General features: G+C 37.6%; 1 protein-coding gene across 1 annotated transcript in view; it reads right to left on the bottom strand.

The window, feature by feature from the left end:
- The window catches only part of LRRC69 (leucine rich repeat containing 69), an 85102-nt gene extending 69728 nt beyond the window's left edge, over window positions 1-15374 (bottom strand). The window contains 1 exon segment of the mRNA XM_077771319.1: window positions 15192-15374. Within this exon segment, the coding sequence (XP_077627445.1) occupies window positions 15192-15374 (183 nt within the window).
- Window positions 15375-22065: the final 6691 nt, after the last annotated feature.

Genomic DNA, 22065 nt, shown 5'->3' with positions numbered 1-22065 from the left:
TCTGCTGTCAGCACAGAGCCTCCTTTGGATCCTCTGTCCCCCTCTTTCTCTCTGCTCCTTCCCCACTTGTGCTCTCTTGCTCTCAGAATAAATAAATAAACTTGAAAACAAAACAAAACAAAGCCAGGCATCCAGAAAGAGCACATGCAGTGTTTCTCTGTTATGGGTAGTTCCTGAGGGAGGACTTAGTTATATAAGAGATAGTTACCAGATAAGTTTGAAACTTCAGTTACTTCAATAATTATCTATAATGAAGTTTCTGTTGGTATGTTCAGAGTATAATGCTCATGTCCTTTGGAAGCTAGCATATGGCCATAGATTAAAATTCAGACACCATTGCTATGAAATGGTTTCCTGTGGACCTATGGCCAGGGAATTAGAGAAACTTATAACCAGGAAGAACTTTTTTAAGTCACCTAGTGCAGCATATAAAATGCAAGTGGGCAACTATATACCTTCCTCATGCACACACTCAGTACATGCAGCACACTCAGCAGTTCTCATATTTGTTACAAAGTGTTATTTACTTATTATACTTTTTTTGTTTGTCAGACTGTCTGTAAATTCTATCTAATTCTTCCCATGGCAAACATAAAAAATAGCTTTGTTTTCTCTCCTCTCTCCCACATAATAATCTTTCAAATATTTGAAGATTGCCATCATATTCCCCCTGAATTTGTTCCATTCTTCCTTAACCATTTCCCTCAGGACTTAATTTCCAAGACTTAATTTCCCCTCACTGTCCAGCTCACTGTCTAATTTGTGTAAGTACCCCTCTCTGGAAACACAGTGCCTAGGATGAGAAAGAAAATGTAATCTCATAGCAAAGCTGCTGGTGAGATCACAGAATCTGCCTCGGGCAGATGACTGCACTTCTATTAATGCAGCTCAACGCAGCATACGCCCTTCCAGCAGCAGGGCACATTGTTGCTGCATAATAATTTTGTGCGTGCCCATCAAAAACCCACTGCCAAAAAGAAAAATTGTGAAGGAGATAACCCACATCTGGGATTTGTGCAAGTGAATTCTTTTCTTAAATGTAGGAATTTATAATTATCCCTGTAAAAATTGCATCTTGTTGGTTTTGGCTCAAAAGACATCTCATGTGAATGTAATGTTGTCACTTTCTGAATTCAGAGTCTGAAACTGGACAGTGTCAGTGGGCATGCTAGATCTGTTTATCCCATCCCCATTTTGATTAATGTACCCGCCATTCTTGTAATCCTACTGTGACCAAACTTTGGAATCACCTAGAACTTCTTTCTCTCTCTACACCCAAATTCAGTCAGTTACCATTCCTATTCTCAAAATTCCTTTTAGATGCATCTTTTTCAGCTGTATCTCATTGAAACCACCCTAAAACTATAATCATTACTTCATGCCTATAGCATTACATAGCCAAAGAATGTAAAGAATGGAATGTGTATATAATGGAATATAATGGAATATGTATATAATCCTACTAGATTATATACAAACAGCTGCCATGGCAGTCCATGAAGAATTACCCTACCCAATATGTCCTAGATGTTTTCAATCTCTCTGCAGCCTCTTCTAAATCTTGGTGTACTTGCCTGAAATAGTGTCTGTCTTTTCCTATATTTGATTTGATTTATTTGATTGCATAGGCATACTCATACCTCTGAGTTACAGCCTGTCTGTGACCCATCTTAAAATAGATGGATATGTTTCCTCTTACATCTTGGATGTGAGGTAAGCATCTCAGTGTCACTAATCCAGTGTCACTAGATTATAGAATCCAGGTTTAATGTGTAGCAATGTTTGCATAAATAGGAGAGATGAGGCCAAGAAATTTGAGAAGAAAAAATACTGATTAACTTATTAATGACAATACTAATGACTAACATTTAAATAGAATTTAATATGTGTGGAACACTGTGCCAGGCAGCCTCGTACATTCCTCATGTAGACTTCATAATACCCTTGATTTTACAGAACAGGTATCTCACATCCAGGCATGATTTATGCTGAAATAATGTAGATTCACTCTATGGCCTATATTCCTAACTTCTGCACTACACTGTACGGTGTAAGGTGCTGATATTTTTAAAACAAATTTAGTATTGTTCAGAATGATCATATATATGCACATGTACATAATGTATACATTGATTCACACACACATACAATGGAGTTGTCTTGTATGCAGTATGTGAAATTCTCATTTTAAATATTCTTATTCTGTTGGTGCTCACATTCTTTAGTCAGTATTGTATATTAGGCAACGCAATAGGATTTGGAGACCATCTGCTATGCAATTTCAGGCAAGTCAAATGCCCATGTCTCTGTTTCTTCCTTCCTTCCTTCCTTCCTTCCTTCCTTCCTTCCTTCCTTCCTCTTCCTATCTTTTTTTCTTTTCTCTCTCTCTTTTTTCTCTCTTTCTTTCTTTCTCTTTCCTTCTTTCTCTTTCTTTTTTTCTGTCTTTCTCTTTCTATCTTTATTTTCTCTCTCTCTTTTTTCTCTCTCCCTTTCTCTCTCCCTTTCTTTCTTTCTTTCTTTCTTTCTTTCTTTCTTTCTTTCCTTCTTTCTTTCTAAATGGGGATAGGGTGTCTGGCTTGCTCAGTCGGTAGAGCATATGAGTCTTGATCTTGGGGTTGCAAGTTCAAACCCCACATTGGATGTACAGATTACTTTAAAAATATGGCAATACGAGTGTCTACTTTTCAGGGCTGTTTTAAGGATTGGAGACAATATAATAAAGTGCCTGGAAAATAGCAGATATTATGAAATGCTCAATATAGTCTTCTAGATCCAGAAGAAGACCATGGTACAAAATGTTGGACAGGCCTGTGCTGGAAATTCAGTAGGTGCTTCATCTATATATGTTGGCACTTCCATTCAGCTTTCAAATTTTAAACCTGTTTTCTTAATGATTTGTAACTCATTTTTTCAAAGTTTTCTAAATTCAGAGCCACTTTTTAAAATTGAAATAGAATTGACATATAACATTTTATAAGTTTAAGGTGTATATTGTTGATTTGATACATATACATATTGCGATATGATTACCACCATCACTTTAGCTGATACCTCTATCATGTCACATAATTATCATCTTTCTTTTCTTGTGCTAGGAACAGTTAAGATCTAGTNTATTTTTAAAACAAATTTAGTATTGTTCAGAATGATCATATATATGCACATGTACATAATGTATACATTGATTCACACACACATACAATGGAGTTGTCTTGTATGCAGTATGTGAAATTCTCATTTTAAATATTCTTATTCTGTTGGTGCTCACATTCTTTAGTCAGTATTGTATATTAGGCAACGCAATAGGATTTGGAGACCATCTGCTATGCAATGTACTAGATATGTGATTTCAGGCAAGTCAAATGTCCATGTCTCTGTTTCTTCCTTCCTTCCTTCCTTCCTTTCTTTCTTTCTCTTCCTATCTTTTTTTCTTTTCTCTCTCTCTTTTTTCTCTCTCTCTTTCTTTCTCTTTCCTTCTTTCTCTTTCTTTTTTTCTGTCTTTCTCTTTCTATCTTTATTTTCTCTCTCTCTTTTTTCTCTCTCCCTTTCTTTCTTTCTTTCTTTCTTTCTTTCTTTCTTTCTTTCTTTCTTTCTTTCTTTCTTTCCTTCTTTCTTTCTAAATGGGGATAGGGTGTCTGGCTTGCTCAGTCGGTAGAGCATATGAGTCTTGATCTTGGGGTTGCAAGTTCAAACCCCACATTGGATGTACAGATTACTTTAAAAATATGGCAATACGAGTGTCTACTTTTCAGGGCTGTTTTAAGGATTGGAGACAATATAATAAAGTGCCTGGAAAATAGCAGATATTATGAAATGCTCAATATAGTNCTGTCTGTAAATTCTATCTAATTCTTCCCATGGCAAACATAAAAAATAGCTTTGTTTTCTCTCCTCTCTCCCACATAATAATCTTTCAAATATTTGAAGATTGCCATCATATTCCCCCTGAATTTGTTCCATTCTTCCTTAACCATTTCCCTCAGGACTTAATTTCCAAGACTTAATTTCCCCTCACTGTCCAGCTCACTGTCTAATTTGTGTAAGTACCCCTCTCTGGAAACACAGTGCCTAGGATGAGAAAGAAAATGTAATCTCATAGCAAAGCTGCTGGTGAGATCACAGAATCTGCCTCGGGCAGATGACTGCACTTCTATTAATGCAGCTCAACGCAGCATACGCCCTTCCAGCAGCAGGGCACATTGTTGCTGCATAATAATTTTGCGCGTGCCCATCAAAAACCCACTGCCAAAAAGAAAAATTGTGAAGGAGATAACCCACATCTGGGATTTGTGCAAGTGAATTCTTTTCTTAAATGTAGGAATTTATAATTATCCCTGTAAAAATTGCATCTTGTTGGTTTTGGCTCAAAAGACATCTCATGTGAATGTAATGTTGTCACTTTCTGAATTCAGAGTCTGAAACTGGACAGTGTCAGTGGGCATGCTAGATCTGTTTATCCCATCCCCATTTTGATTAATGTACCCGCCATTCTTGTAATCCTACTGTGACCAAACTTTGGAATCACCTAGAACTTCTTTCTCTCTCTACACCCAAATTCAGTCAGTTACCATTCCTATTCTCAAAATTCCTTTTAGATGCATCTTTTTCAGCTGTATCTCATTGAAACCACCCTAAAACTATAATCATTACTTCATGCCTATAGCATTACATAGCCAAAGAATGTAAAGAATGGAATGTGTATATAATGGAATATAATGGAATATGTATATAATCCTACTAGATTATATACAAACAGCTGCCATGGCAGTCCATGAAGAATTACCCTACCCAATATGTCCTAGATGTTTTCAATCTCTCTGCAGCCTCTTCTAAATCTTGGTGTACTTGCCTGAAATAGTGTCTGTCTTTTCCTATATTTGATTTGATTTATTTGATTGCATAGGCATACTCATACCTCTGAGTTACAGCCTGTCTGTGACCCATCTTAAAATAGATGGATATGTTTCCTCTTACATCTTGGATGTGAGGTAAGCATCTCAGTGTCACTAATCCAGTGTCACTAGATTATAGAATCCAGGTTTAATGTGTAGCAATGTTTGCATAAATAGGAGAGATGAGGCCAAGAAATTTGAGAAGAAAAAATACTGATTAACTTATTAATGACAATACTAATGACTAACATTTAAATAGAATTTAATATGTGTGGAACACTGTGCCAGGCAGCCTCGTACATTCCTCATGTAGACTTCATAATACCCTTGATTTTACAGAACAGGTATCTCACATCCAGGCATGATTTATGCTGAAATAATGTAGATTCACTCTATGGCCTATATTCCTAACTTCTGCACTACACTGTACGGTGTAAGGTGCTGAGTATTTTTAAAACAAATTTAGTATTGTTCAGAATGATCATATATATGCACATGTACATAATGTATACATTGATTCACACACACATACAATGGAGTTGTCTTGTATGCAGTATGTGAAATTCTCATTTTAAATATTCTTATTCTGTTGGTGCTCACATTCTTTAGTCAGTATTGTATATTAGGCAACGCAATAGGATTTGGAGACCATCTGCTATGCAATTTCAGGCAAGTCAAATGCCCATGTCTCTGTTTCTTCCTTCCTTCCTTCCTTCCTTCCTTCCTTCCTTCCTTCCTTCCTCTTCCTATCTTTTTTTCTTTTCTCTCTCTCTTTTTTCTCTCTTTCTTTCTTTCTCTTTCCTTCTTTCTCTTTCTTTTTTTCTGTCTTTCTCTTTCTATCTTTATTTTCTCTCTCTCTTTTTTCTCTCTCCCTTTCTTTCTTTCTTTCTTTCTTTCTTTCTTTCTTTCTTTCTTTCTTTCTTTCTTTCTTTCCTTCCTTCCTTCCTTCCTTCTTTCTTTCCTTCTTTCTTTCTAAATGGGGATAGGGTATCTGGCTTGCTCAGTCGGTAGAGCATATGAGTCTTGATCTTGGGGTTGCAAGTTCAAACCCCACATTGGATGTACAGATTACTTTAAAAATATGGCAATACGAGTGTCTACTTTTCAGGGCTGTTTTAAGGATTGGAGACAATATAATAAAGTGCCTGGAAAATAGCAGATATTATGAAATGCTCAATATAGTCTTCTAGATCCAGAAGAAGACCATGGTACAAAATGTTGGACAGGCCTGTGCTGGAAATTCAGTAGGTGCTTCATCTATATATGTTGGCACTTCCATTCAGCTTTCAAATTTTAAACCTGTTTTCTTAATGATTTGTAACTCATTTTTTCAAAGTTTTCTAAATTCAGAGCCACTTTTTAAAATTGAAATAGAATTGACATATAACATTTTATAAGTTTAAGGTGTATATTGTTGATTTGATACATATACATATTGCGATATGATTACCACCATCACTTTAGCTGATACCTCTATCATGTCACATAATTATCATCTTTCTTTTCTTGTGCTAGGAACAGTTAAGATCTAGTCTCCTAGCAACTTTATAGTTTATAACACAATTATTATTGACTATAATCACTATGCTGTGCACTAACTCTCCATGACTTACTTATCTACTACTTCCTAGTTTATACCTTTCAACAATGTATCCCCAGCCCCTAGCCTCTGGTAGACACCACTCTCTTCTCTCACCACCACTTTTCAATGACATTTTCAGGGAAGAGAAAAATGTTGGCTACAGAATAATGACTTTCTGTTAAATTGTTAATTTTGATGGGGGGAAATTTTTTTATTGTTTCTAGTGATCATGTGCTTTAGGATTTTGTTCCCTTTAAACTATCACTGTACCTTAGTTCTCCAATTATTATTACAATAGGTTCTGTACTTACTCCTTCCCTTGGTATATACCACCTTCCCCAGAAAGCTACCTTCCTTTTGTAGATGCATAGCACTGTGTGCTTTCTTTCTTTCTTTTTTTTTTATGTTTATTTATTTTTAAGAGAGACAGAGACAGAGCAGGAGAGGGGCAGAGAAAGACAGAGACACAAAATCTGAAGCAGGCTCCAGCCTCTGAGCTGTCAAACTCATGAGCCATGAGATCATGACCTGAGCTGATGTCAGACACTTAACCAACTGAGCCACCCAAGGGCCCCAAGCAGTAAGTGCTTTCTATGATCAATTATTATCTTCTCCTTTATTTTGTAGTGATTCTTGTATATATCTTACCTTTACTATTAAGTTGAAAATTTTGCAATAACAGGGTCTCTATGTGATAGTGTCTAGAATAGAATAGCTGCTCAATAAACATTAGTTGAATGTTGCTTGCTTAGATCATTTCTTCAAGCTAATGGTTCACACTGTGGGTGGAGTATTCATATGGCTCTACATCTACCAAAATCAAGTATCTGTTGAGCTCAATCAGCTCCAGTCTTCCCATCTTGATTTTATTCCTTCTAACGGGGTGCATTCTAGCCATCTGCCTAGTCATACTAACTCATATACTCATTTCTTATGATATAAGACCTATCATATGTATGCCTAGAATTTGCACCAGGAAACTTCTCCTAACATTAAATATACTGTGCTTGTAGCTATTAATTACCACTGGTAAACTTCGTGCTATTTATTGTGTCTTTCAATTGTTTATTTGATTTTTAAAATAATATCTATGACTAACTTAAATAAAAACATTTTTAAATGTATAAAAAAGGGATGCCTGGGTGGCTCATTTGGTTGAGCGTCTGGCTTTCAGCTCAGGTCATGATCTCGCAGTTCATGAGTTTGAGCTCCACCTCGGGCTCTGTGCTGACAACTCAGAGCCTGGAGCCTGTCTTCGGATTCTGTGTCTCCCTCTGTCTCTGATCCTCCCCTGCTCATGCTGTCTCTCTCTCTCTCTCTCTCTCTCAAAAATAAATAAAACATTAAAAAAATTTTAATAAAATTTAAAAAATAAAAGTGTGAAAAACAGGTTTTTTTTAATCTGGACATCTTTTTGAACTAAATCATGCTTGATGATACTATCTTGGAATGAGCTGTTAGATCAACTTACCTATAACATGTATATGTATATGTTTGCTCTGGTATGTGACTATTAGTCACATATTATTATTATATGACTATTAGTCACATATTATTAGTATTATTAGTATAATAGTGAATATTCCCATTCACTGTATCTAAGTAGTATATGATATAATGTCAAGTTTTATAAACTCTTTAATAAAAGTAACTTAATCAAATTAATGAGAGAAGACTAACAGAATTTTTACATTTTTTAATAATGTGTATGGCCAAGGCCTATCAGGGAGGGTGGCATCATGGCTCATCCTGCTAATTCTTATAAATGCCTTTTTTTTTTTAAAGGATCTATGGCATTTTTAAAACCACAGTTCAATACAATTGCCAAATGTTTCTTCTAAGTCCACCTATTCTGGAAAGAATTTGTTTATTTGAGTAAGTTTACAGATTTCAAAACTATTATTTAATTTCACAGAAACTTCTTAATACACAAAGTCATATTTCTCAAAACAATTGTAATTTCATTGAAAGAGAGGCAAAGGTTCTAAGGTCCAACATGGCATCTAATCTCTAGAAATCCCTGCAACCTTTAAGCACTATCCCCATAGAGCGCCCCAAGTTTAAATCCAGTGTCATGGAATTGGCAAGACTTACTCACTCAATATAAGAAGGACTCTCTGATTAGCCTTCATAGTAAAATCATTAACAAAGCATTACCTGTTAGCATCCTGTCAGAAGCTTCTTAAGGAAAGAATACAGAATAGACACGAGTTTCAAATTATCAGAAAAGGAGAATTACAACACAAAACTGACATCCAATTAAAAACATAAAACCTGAAGTGTTTGGAAGAACAGAGCATTAGGGTATCTGAGTGAGGGCAGGAGCTAAAATTTTCTAAGTAACCAGTATGGTATGGCATTCTGTACAAGGTAATGTTAATACCTTTTATTTAGGTACCTTTAGGGTAAGAGCTAAAATTTTCTAAGTAAACAGTATGAAAGCATTCTATACAAGGTAATATTAATAGCAACCTTAGGTGCTAAGAATAATAAAGTGTGATTTAGAGATGAGACAAGTTGGGCATGGAGATAATGTGAGTTGATTCACCTTACCCAGCCAGCAAGTGACAGAAGAGGCTGAGTCTCTTCTAGAGGCTGACTGCCTCTAGGAGAGGAAGCTGAAGTTCCAGAAAGGGTGCAAGAGGCTTAACACAGGCTTGGGTGACAAAGCAGATACAAATGATTAGAGTAAAGGAGCTTGGGGAGAAGAAACTCCCCACATGCCTCTGTACCTGGACAGATGAAGTAAAGCAGGAAAATCAATCTCTGTTTGATGGAAAAACCAGGCTTAGAAAACAGAGGCATTAACTACTTGATGGAGGAATAAGAGATATCCAGTGGATAAGAACAGAAGAAAGGATAGCACTGCTGACAAACAGTACAGATGACATCAGCTCCCTTCTGTTGTCCTAGGCTTAGAGAGTGAGACCCAGGACACCCAAGGAGGGAGAGAGGGAAGTCTTTGCATGTGCCATCCCTCCTGTGCTCCTTTGCATGACCCATCCTCCGGATCTTAACTCCATTGCACTCCTCAGGACCACCTTCTCTTAATTTTCTGACTAGCCATGCTCATAGCACAGCATAATTCTCCTTCATGGGACTTCTCAAAATTGCAATTTTATATCTATATTTTTGATTGCCTTTCCCACTAAACCTGAGAACAAGGACATGTGGATGTTTTTGTTCCTTTTTATATTGCCCAAATCCAGCATGGTGCCTCATCCATGGAAGGCACACATAACTCTTTGCTGAACGTGGAAAGGAAGGGTGGATGGAAGGAAGCAAGCAAGTAAGCGAGGGAGGAGGGTCAGAGGCAGAAAGGAAGTTGATTGTGTTAGGGGTCATCAAGGAAGACAGTGAAAACGGAAAAAAGAGGGACTAGGAGCGCAATAACAAATCTGCAAACCACCCAACCCTGCTTAGAGTTGGCCTCATTTACTGTCAACTGTTTATGGTCAAATAAAAAACTCCGGTAGACCGTATCTCTGTTCTGGGAAGCCACACATGTGAGCCTCATAAAGGAATATTACTGTACCACCATCAGACCTTACAGTGCATGTCAACAGTTTTACACATAATTAGAGATGATGGCTATTTGTTTCTCTGGGGATTTTAAAACTATGGCTGATTTACCTATGAGGGAACTTTGTTCCTAGGTGATGCCATAATTATGATAAAACTGTGTTTGGTTAAGCTGAACTCTGAAAATGGCTTCCATCCCATTCCGCTCAAGTCTACATTATATGGTTTACTAGGTGCCAGGCACTAGGAACAAGACAAGGTCACTGCCCTCAAGAGTTATAAAATGCTTCTTTGAAAACTGTTGATATCCCAGGACTTCATCAGTCACAGACCAAATGCATTCACCATGAATTATAGGGCTTTAAGTTATTTTGTTTTCATGTCATCAGAAGTGATTTAATTTTCCAAAGTTTCACTAGCCAAATAAGCAAAGAGAGAAGAAATACAATCTACATTTTCTAAAGAAACTCCTCCCACTTTGCCCTTGTTGCCAGTTACACTATAATGGTAATACTAATCATAACAGCAACTATAACTTAATTGAAAAGTTCCTATATGCCAGATATTGAGCTTTACATATGTTAACATTCAACCTAATCCTCAAACAAGAAGATAAGGTCCATGTGTTTTTCACATTTATATCCTTGGAACCTACACAGCCCCAAGAAGATGAATGGTAAATATTTGTGAAAAGAATGCATATGTAAACAAATGGAAAGTGAGGACAATCCATGTAGCGTTCAAACCTGCCATTTTTCGGCAACCCAGTTTTTGTCTTTAGGGACTACAAATTGAACGCCACACCCTGGTAAATTTCACACTAAGTATAAAAATAATGAAACTGTAGACCTGAAAGCAACCTTGAAAGAGACCTCATTTTCTAGATGTAGTCACTGGTTGAGTGACCTCAACAAGTGACTTAACCTCTTACCAAACCATACATTTTATTTAACAGTATGAGGGTAATAACTTTCTTGAAGAGTAACGGAAGTGACTTAACCTCTTACCAAACCATACATTTTATTTAACAGTATGAGGGTAGTAACTTCCTTGAAGAGCAACAGAATTCCTAGCATTGTGCCTGGCTCTCAAGAAATGATTGATGTTGTTACTCTATTTGATAACATGTTATGGGTGCTGAAATTTAAAAGTATTATTTTTGTTTCAGGAACTTAAAAAATATCAGGACTATTCTCATGTTTTTTATTTTGTGGAAAACTGACCAAAAATCAGAACATTGAGGCAAAGTGGACTTCCTATGATGATAAAATAAAAAGGCTAGTCCAAAAAGCAAGCTCAGTATAGAACCCCACCCCCCCAATGTAGTAGGGGGACACTTTCAATAATTTCTAGTAAAAGGTAGGATCTGAAGCAATACAAGAAAGAGTTCAAGCTAACTTTTGAAAAATACATTCAGGGATTTTATAGAAAATGGTTAGAATAAAAAAATCCTATCTTACAACTGTGACACACATATCACCAGGTTATAAAGATCACAAGGACACTTTGCGGCTTGGATCATTCCTCAACATTTGGACTTGAACTCCACAATACGCCCTGCCTGCCTCCTCTACAGTGCTCTTCTCCTTAGCACTGATCACTGCCTCATGTCCTGTTTGTTTTGCTTCTTTGTTTCTTACAGCTCTTCTGTCTGGAATGGAAGCTCCATGAAGGCAGAGATTTTCACCTATTACTGAATTACCAGTCCCTAGCACCTGACACACAGATGGTGCTCAATACTTCTGTGTGGATTGAGTAAATGAGGGCAGAAGTTGAGACCCATGGGGATTAAGCACCTTTTATTTGCTGGTAAGTGGCTGAACCAGTTAAGATATCCAGGACTTCCAAATACTCCTCCAGGGCCAGTGGCCCCTCTTACCTCTCTCTTTCCAGAAACTATCATCTGTCCTTTCAGTTAGAGATTGTGGGAATGACTATGCAGTATTTCTGAACTGTATGAACAGTTGATATCTTTTGAAGGTTTCTAGCACATTTTATTCGAGCTGCTTCTAGAACTCCCATTATAAAGGGGAGATTGAAGGGTGCCTAGGTAGCTTAGTCAGTTGAGAGTCTGACTCTTGCTTTCAGCTGGAGTCATAGTCTTGGGGTTCATGGGTTTGAGCCCCACATTGGGCTCATGTGCTGGCAGCTTGAAGCCTACTTAGGATCCTCTCTCTGCCCCTCCCCAACTCACTCGCTTGTACAGGTGCGTGCTCTCTCTCTCTCTCAAATAAATAAATAAACTTAAAAAAAATAAAGGAGAGATTGATTTTTTTCAAAATTCCACAACTGTGGATACTCAATATGGGAAAATTGCTAACTCATGAATAGCTAAACAATGCCATTAGCCTGAATCTGACTTGTAAAGTGCTTTAAAGATAGACTGCAATAGGAGCGCTTCGGTGGCTCAGTTACACGCCCAACTCTTGATTTCAGCTCAGGTCATGATCAATAACTAACTAAATAAATAAACAAACAAACTGTAAAAAAAAAAAAAAGAAATAAAAAGGAGACCACAAGAAACCTAGTTTCTAAGGACTGAGTTTAGTCAGCCCCCTATTTAAGGAAATTGTGAGTTAATAGAAGTCAAAACTTTAGGGGCTCTCATGAATAGAAGGATAAGGAGGTAAGTACTGGGGGAGCCACAAGAAGACAAACTAATGATAATCAGACCCAGGCTTTTTTTCCCTGAGGAAATATATTTTATAGTCTGTAATTTTTAACTAAACAACTGTTAACAAAATATGAGGGAAGAGTACATGTTTTCAGATACACAAAGAGTTCAAAAAATTGAACTACCACATACCCAGACTAGGATGGTATCTGAAGACTTACTTCTTTTTTTATTTAATTTTTTAATATTTATTTATTTTTGAGAGACAGAGTGCAAGCAAGGGAGGCGCAGAGACAGAGGGAGACACAGAATCCAAAGCAGACTCCACGCTCTGTGCTGTCAGCGCAGAGCTGGATGTGGGGCTCAAACTCAATGAACCTCGAGATCATGACCTGAGCTGAAGTTAGATGCTTAAATTAACCAACTGAGCCACCCAGGCGCCTCATCTGAAGACTTACTTCTACAAAATAAGAAAGGAAACCAAGAAAGAGGAAAAAAGGGGCCACAGGAAACAGTGGATCCAACTCAGGAGAACCACAAAGGGATGCCCTAGATTGACAGTGTCCAGAGAACCTACGTAGTGATCAGCTTAGATGGGGGCAGGAGAATGGAGGCTCCTGCAGGGAAGTCACTCAAGGAAAAACACATTTGATAGAATATGTAACATAACCAAGTTTGAAATAAAATGAGGCCACAGCAAAGGCAAAAGACACAAGAATGAAAGAAAGGCAATTGGAAACTCCAAGGGAACAAAAATGGTATATGAGAAAGAAGATATAATCATAATATACTAATTGATTCTGTGTGAATAATACTTAATTATTAATGATATACATTTTAGAATTGTCCAAGAGACAAAATAAATATTTACCCACAGTTATAACTGAATATACTGTAAATGCTATACATGTTATAAAAGTAACAGGTTTAGGGGCACTTGGATGACTCAAGTCAGTTAAACATCCTACTCTTGATTTTGGCTCAGGTCATGGTTTGTGAGTTCGAGCTCCACATTGGGCTCTGTGCTGACAGTGCAGAGCCTGCTTGGGATTCTCTCTCTGCCCCTACCCGGCTTGCTCTCTCTCTCTCTCAAAATAAATAAATAAACTAAAAAAAAGTTTTTTTAAGTAACCAATTTAAAATTTTTGGTAGGGAAGAGGGAAGGAGAGCTGAAGATGGATTAGAGATGCTAACATTGTCATGCTACAAAGTGGGGATAAAGAGAGACTGTAGTTGGGAAAAGTAGAAATGAAGGTGCAGTAATATTAAGTTTAAAATATAGCCATGAAGAAACTAAATACATTGTATTTGGAAGAATGAATATCAGTAACATCTAAAATGGACAATTCAAGGAAAAACGATGAGTGAAAACTGGTTATATATGGGGATCAGAACTGGAGATGGGGAAGAGTGGGACAGAAGATAGTAACTTTTTATTAGAAGCCTTTTGTGTTTTTTTATCTTGAAACAATGCACTGTGGTACTTTAATGGAAAAAATATCAAGTGAAGGGAGAAGATTAGCTCACGGCTCAGTCAAATCCTAAATTCTTTTGCACAGAAACTCCTCTCTCCTATCAAAAAAGTCCAAATCCTCATCCTGTAACCCAAAAATGCACTTCTGGAAATTACCGTTAAAGGGGGGAGTTTGTATGACCCTATTTTTGGCAAAGACTCGACCACAGATTACAAGTTCAAATAATATTATGAACCTAAAAGGAAATGAGGTAGATGAAGATAAGAAAATAGGTGGGGTTTTATTGTTTGTTTTTTGTCTGTCTGTTTGTTTGTTTTTGTAACTCTGAACTCAGAGCTAAGGAACTGCAATGAATTTACTGTTTATAGGTTCTTTCAGTGCTTGGTAATTAGGTTAGAAGTGAACAAAAAGAAAACTGGAAGTTAATATAACCCTTGCTTTCTCCCAACCTCAAGATTTCTAGCAGCTGAAGTTTCACATTGTTGGGTAGAAATGTTTAACACAGGCATCTGGGATTCATTCGTGTCAACTGTTGCTCTTTAAGAAGCGTATTCTTTATTTAAAATACTAACCTCGTAAAGACTGCTTCAGAAGAAATGAAGGTCTCTTCCTTCCCATTCCCTGACGATACTCCCACTTCAAAGTTCAGCCTGCTCTAGGGCATTGAAAACGAACCCCTTTCCTACAACCCAAAATCCTCTTCATATACAATAAAAAGCTTATTTGCAAAAGCTTCAGGATAGTCCCCAAGGTGAACAGCACCTCTGGGATGCTGCATCTCACTTCCAGATGGAGCCCCCAAGGTAGACAAAGAGATCCAGTTTCCCAACCCTTTTCCAGATGACAGCCTCCAGAAAGATGAGTATGGCAGAGACCTAATCCTCTGATTCCACATGTGGGCCAAAGAGCACATGAATAAATTGAAGCATCTCCCCTGCCATATGCAATCCCCTAAGGGAGAAAGCTTTTTGATGCCTCTCCAATAATACTCCACAGTAAGTTTCCCTGGAGCAAAGTCTCCAGAGATCAAAGCCTTATTTTTCTTCTACCTCTTTTCTCTCTTCCTGTTTTCCAAACTCAGTCCAAAAAGATATGCTATTCCTCACCTGGTTCAAGGTGCTTATCTCTGAGCACACCTTGGGAATTTGGTTATTCTGAAGGTTTAGAGTCTTGAGGCCAGGCAGTTTATCTAATGCTGAGGGCATCTTTGTAATCTTCTTCCCACTTAAAGTAAGAATCTTAGTGTTTTTACCACCTCTCAGTGCCCTTACTAACATCTTTTCAGTCATGGCCTTAGGAAAGAAAAAGAAAAAGGAGAAGGTAATCACTAGGGATCTTTATTGTGCATCTTTAGAACCTCTAATGACAGAATTAGTGTGTCATGGAAACGAAAACATTCTGAGATGTACCATGTTGAAGACAGGAGGCATCAGATAGTTTCCTATGTAAATGGTACAGATAGGAAACAGCTGATTCTTCATTTAAAGCAGTTTTTTTTACAAGATGAGCCTACGATACCTTATGCCAGAGACATGGATGTTATCAGACTAATGAGATTACATCAAAAGGACACAGAAACCAATTTCTAGGGACTCCCATTGGTCTAAAATGGAAAATTTGAGGGTCATAAAGAATAATCTAGAGTAAAACACATGAAAATACATTGAAATCTAAGAGTTCATAATGGTATTTTAAAAATAAAAGAAATGTGTTGATTACATAGGGATTGCTAGGGAACCAACTCATTCATAAGTCTGAAAATTGATAAATGAAAAAAATGAAGAATTCTGCTTTTCCAGTACAAAGTGCATGTTAGTGTAACCTAATAGTTAACAAAATTCCTATTCAAAGAAAAATTGAAGCTAGGAAGGAAAAATTGATATAGGAAAATTACCATTTTTGCAAATCCTAATGAAATAACAAATCTAAGAAAATATCATAATTGGATGCTGAGAGCATTAGGTATGAGGTTGGTGAGAACTTATGAGTAAGAAATCAGGCTAATAACATACATCCCTAATCAATTTTAGCATTACTACAATTGAGACAGTCTGTTATAATTCTCATGACATGATGCAATAAAAAGTACTCAGTACCACCTATGAAATATTATTGCTTAAAAATCAAACCTGAACCTAATCATATGTCCAGATCTAACTACCATTTACAGAAAATATGAGGTTGGGAGAACAAGCTTGAATTCATCTCAGGGAAGCAGTGAGCTGAATCTAGAACATGAGAAATTCTACAGGGCAAATGACACAAGGTCTGACCAACAAATCAGTGGTATTAAAAAAAAAAAAAAGGAGGAAAAACTGTCACGAAATAAATGAGACAAGAGAAATAACAGCTAAATGCAGTATGTGAACCTTGTTTGATTCTGATTTGAGTAAAAATATTGTGGTGCCATTTGGGGAAATGTGATCACCGACAGGGTATTCGATGTAGGAATTGCTAATTCCGTTATCTGTCATAATGGCATGCTGGTAGTGTTCTTAAAATGTACTTAACATCTAGATGCACCTGAAATTTGCAGGTGAAATGACATGATGTCTTGAATTTTCTTTAAAATTACTGGGGTGTGAGTGAAAGAAACCGATCAAACTTAATTGGTGCTCCATAATGGGTACATATGAATACAGTATGCTATTCTCATTACTCAAATAAAAGATTAGGACAAAGACAAAAATAACAGGAACAGGGAAGAGCTGAAACCAGTGGTATCTGATTACTACTAGAACTCCACTTGAGGGGCTCTGGGGTTTCTCAGTCACTTAAGCAACCAACAATTGGTTTCAGCTTCAGTCATGATCTTGCAGTTCATGAGTTTGAGCCTAAAGTCAGGCTCTGCGCTGACGGCACGGAACCTGCTTGAGATTCTCTCTCCCTCTCTCTCTGCCCCTCCCTGCTCTCATTCTCTCTCCTTCTCTCTCAAAATAAATAAATAATAAAACACTCCATTTGAGCCAGTTATGAGGCTTGGAGGCATTTGGGTTATTTGGTTTACATAAATAAATATGCCTATTTTAGTTGTCAATTTCCAAAAACTTGAACACTATAAAATATACTGCAGTGAAAGTATTCAGAACACAGTTCAATCTTTTCTTTGTCATTCACAAATCACTTTATTCAACAAATATTTAGGGAGCACCTACTATGTGTTCTATACTGTCCCAAGCCCTGGAGAAAAAAAATTCATTAAAAGACAAAAATCCCTCTCTCAGTGAAATTACATTTTAGTAGGTGGAGAGAACAATCAAGATAAATAAGTAAACCTAGTATGTTAATTGGCATTAGGGAAGGGGAAAAGGAACAAAGCAGGTAAGGAAAATAGAGTGTGAGGGTGGGGAGTTTGCAGTTCTCAACAGGACACCCAGAGAAAGCTTCACTTAGAGGCTGCTATTAGGGGAAAGAGCTTTTCCAGTAAGAGAATAAAGCAATGCCACAGTCCTAAAGAAGAATCATTGAATTTTTGAAGAGTCTTGTGTACATCAGTATCATCTTAACAGTAAAACAAGAGGTGCTGATTAATAGTGACTTTCAGTTACTAGAATAAAATCATTTTTCAGCTACTTAATCACTGCACTTTGTTTTATCTCTTCCAAACCTATCTTCCAGCTTCATTACTCTGACACTTAAACATTTCCTAACAACAAACATGTTACTATCTAAACAAACTATCATGAGGCTTAAAACAAAAAACTCTCATGGACGCTCATCTCCTCTGAAATAACTCTATGTGGTCGGTACACCAGCTGACCCTACCCAAACACTGGTAATTTGCTTTAAGGGGTAAAAGAGACCGCTGCAAGAGGATACTGCTTTCTATTAATTTGCTTAACCTAGAAAATCTGTAAGTATTCTTGATTCCTCCTTCTCTCTTACATCCAACATGCAGCTAGCCCCATTTATGCCACCTCTTCCGGTTATCTATTGCTAGGTAACAAACCACTGCAAAACATAACGGCTTAAAACATGTATTTTATTCACAAATGTACAATTTGGGCAGGGCTCCGTGGAGAAAGCTTATCGATGTTGCTCTTGGTGACATCAGGGGTGGCTCAAAGGTTGAGATGGAGATCATCTAAAGACTCATTCACCTATATCTGGTGGTAGGTGCTGGGACCTTCGGGCAGTCAGCCAGAACACCCCCATGTCACCTACCCAAGGTGACTTGAGTTGCCTCGCAACATGGTGCCTTAGTTCTAAGAGTGAGCATCTTAAGTGAGAAAGTGAGATGGAAGCTTTATCACTTCATGATCTAGTTTTAGTATAGTGTAGCTTCACTTCTGCCACATTCTATTCATTAGAAGCAACTCACTGAGAAAGAACAGCTCATATTCAAAGGAAGATGAACTGGACCCCACCTCTTGATGGTAAGTGGACATGTCTTAAAAATCCACCCCAGGACACCCCCTGGCCATGAGTTACTTATATTCCTTCAGCACACAAGATAGAGACCCTTTTTCCCAAGAGTCCCCTTCCCCAAAACTTTCATCTGTTGAGAGCATCAGATTCTAAAATATCATCACCTAAATCAAGTAACAAGAGAGGATGCAGCTCTTAAAGGCAGTTCCTTGAGTCCTTTTCAGGGACAGTCCATCTTGATCTGAAAACCTATGAACTAAAGAGACAAGTTTTCTTGTCCTCATGTACCCAGAATTTAACAATGGGTGAAATATATGACATATAGACAGTACCACTCAAGAAAGGGAAAAATTAGAGGCACAAGGCAGCTCTGGTTTGTAGCAACTCTGGAACTCAACTAAGTACCTGTCAGATGCCTGATTAATGTTCAGCACTACTGCCTGGGACTGGCTCTTGGTCTCCTCTCTGGGCTCTTGAATTTTCTTTTTTATAGAACATAGCCCATGTTTGCTAATTTTTCTCAGACTTTTTCCTGTCCATAGTTTAAGGGTCCAAACACCAATTGTTTTTCTTTTTTAAGTATATTCGCCAAGTTGTGCAACCACCACCACAATTTTAGAACTCTTATCACCCAAAACAAAACAAAGCCAAGTGTCCTTTAGCAATCACACTCCCATTTTTCCCATCCACTCCAGCTCCAGGCAGCCACTGATGTCCTTTCTATCCCTGTAGATTTGCCTATTTTTGACATTTTCTATAGATGGGATCATACAACATGTGGTCTTTGTGACTGTCTTTCACTCAGTGTTTCCAATTTTCATCCATGTCATAGCATGTACCAGTATCTCATACCTTTTTATCGCCTAAAAATATTCCATCATGTGGCTCTTCTACTTTTATTTACCCATTTATCAGTTGATGGTTGTTTCTACTTTTCCACCTTTACAAATGATGCCATAGACATTTGTATACAGTTTTCTTGAGATCTACCTAGAAAAGGAATTGCTGAGTCATAGAGTACTTTTGAGGAACTGACAGACTGTTTCCCAAAGTGGCTGCATCAGTTTACCTTCCTACTAGCAGTGTATGAAGGTTCATCCTTTCATTTTATAGTGTCACATTTGAGCCCTTTACACAGTCCCTTTGAAAACTTGTCAGGCTTGTCTTGAGTTTACAGTTCATTCCATCAGGCAAAAGCCATACCCAGAATGTCTTTGTAAGAGCTCTTCTCTATTTTGGCTTTCCTGTGAGACTACTGCAGGACAATAACCTTAAGAACTTGAGACGCTCTCTCATGTGTTGACTAAAAAGCGTCTTTAATCTTCCTGAGGTCTCAACAAAGGGCTTCACAGTCATGCCTGTGGCTTCTTTTTCAGACTTCATTTTCCTGACAGTTCCCTGATTTGTTCTGTCTGGAACTCATTTAATTTTAGCAACATTTACTGTCTGGAGAGGCTAGGAATAAGAAAATTTTATTTTTCAAACCCCCCAATTTGTGGGTCATGTACAGTTCTTTGTGCTTGCCTTTCTCCTCTTTTACTACAGGCACCTGGAAGAATCTAGATCGTACCTTCAGTATTCTGTCTAGAAATCCCCATAGGTAGATCATCCAGTTGATGACGTATACTTTTTACTTTCCATGTTACTGCTTCTGGCATTGTTGCTAAACTTTCTGCTACTGTGTGACAAGAGTCACCTTTCTTCCAACAACATAACAATAACATTTCCGATAATGTCTTCCTCATATTCTTTTAGTCCCTTACCGAAATCTTCTTGGGGTATCAGGCTCCTGCCAACAGTCTCTTCAAGACCTGTCTAACTTAACCTGAACCCATGACATGTCTTAGGTTTTTTGTTGTAAAAAATTTTGTGTCAGAGAAAAAGACCAACAAGAATTATATAGCATTTGGCCTTAGATAATTATAGGAATCAGTTAAGCCATCTATGTAGGGCCATTGCTCCTGTGTCTGGTGCTGTGCCTGACCCAGAACTCAGAGATGCTGAAGGAGACCTGGCAGAAGTAGGGGAACCTGCAGACTCAATGGTTAATTCACACTAGAAGTGAGCCGGCAGATGTGCAATGGTACGCAGGTTACTGACACTAGAGGCCTTCACACTAACTTGCCAAGTTTCCACGTGATGTGTGCCTTCCAAGTTTTGTGCAAAATTTCTCTTGTGGCCAGGACTGGCCTGAAACTATGCAGGGAAGGGGATTGTGAGATATAATCTGAGCTTAGTTAAATTGCTCCAGTACAAATCCACCACACCATCACCCTTCACATGGATCTGCTGCTTTCTACTGCTGCTATCCCAGTCCAAATTCTCATCACCTCTACCTGTATTACTGCTTGCTTCCATTACATACTCTGCCACTCTGCCATTACATACACTGTCACTGCCATCAGTCATCTTGCAGTACATCTTACTTGACAATATATCCACAACTCTAAATAAAATCTTTCAATGGCTTCTCATTGCTTATAAGTTAAAATCCCAACTGTTGAGTTGGGACTCAAAATATCAGCCTAGCCCAGTTTCATTCTATGTCATTTCGTTTCACAAACCTATTATGCTGCCTTTATTATTCATCAAAAGCATCAAATATATTTAGTCTTGATTCTGCCATTTATTTTGCCTATGCACCTGTCTGCCTAACTGTCCTGAATCCTTTGAAGAATCTGATCAAGTATTTCCCCTATTATTTGCTTTTACATTCTCTCCAAGCAGAATTGCTTCCGTGTTTGTTTTAAGAGGACTTTATACAAACTCTAATTTAGCATGTACACTTTATTATCGTTCTTGTCACAATTCTCCCTTGCTATACCTTTGAGCTGCATGCAGTCTTTATCATTGTGCTTGTCATAGAACAGGTATTCAGTAAATGTTCATAAAATTTAATTTTATGCTTAAGGATTGTCTGAAAGAGCACCTTATATAAAATCTATTAGTAGCATCAGTTAATGTTCATGAAAATATAGGTGAAAAGACATGTAAAGACGCAGAAGTTAAGAACATCGAGGTGCATGGGTGGCTCAGTCAGTTAAGCATCCAACTCTTATTTTGGGTAAGGTCATGATCCCAGGGCGGTGGAATCGAGCCCCATGTCACCACAGAGCCTGATTAAGATTCTTTCCTTCTCTCCCTCTGCCCCAGTTCACACTTTCTTTTCAATACAAGGGGCATGTGGGTGGTTCAGTTCATTAAGCATCTGGCTTTGCTCAGGTCATGATCTCAGCCTGTGAGTTCGAGCTCTGCATCAGGCTCTGTGATGACAGCTGGGAGCCTAGAGCCTGATTTGGATTGTGTCTCCCTCTTTCTGCCCCTCCCCTGTTCACTCTGTCTCTCTTTCTCAAAAGTAAATAAACATTTAAAAAAATTTTTTTAAATACAATTAAATAAAATTAAAATAAGAAACACTGCATAACTATTTGTTAGGCACTGTCCAAGATGCCTAGTATACAAATATGAATAACAGTCATTGTCTTCAAGGAGTATAGAGGCTAGAGGGAAATTATAAGTGTAAACAGGTCATTCATTCATCAAGTATTTACTGTTTTCCAGTTTTACTGAGATATAAGTGATATGTAATGTTGTGTAAGTTTAGGGTGTACA

The sequence above is a fragment of the Crocuta crocuta genome, unplaced genomic scaffold (genome assembly GCF_008692635.1).
Source record: "Crocuta crocuta isolate KB4526 unplaced genomic scaffold, BGI_CrCroc_1.0 scaffold235, whole genome shotgun sequence".
In the NCBI taxonomy this organism is placed as follows: domain Eukaryota; kingdom Metazoa; phylum Chordata; class Mammalia; order Carnivora; family Hyaenidae; genus Crocuta; species Crocuta crocuta.
This window is presented reverse-complemented; position numbering and strand designations above follow the sequence as displayed.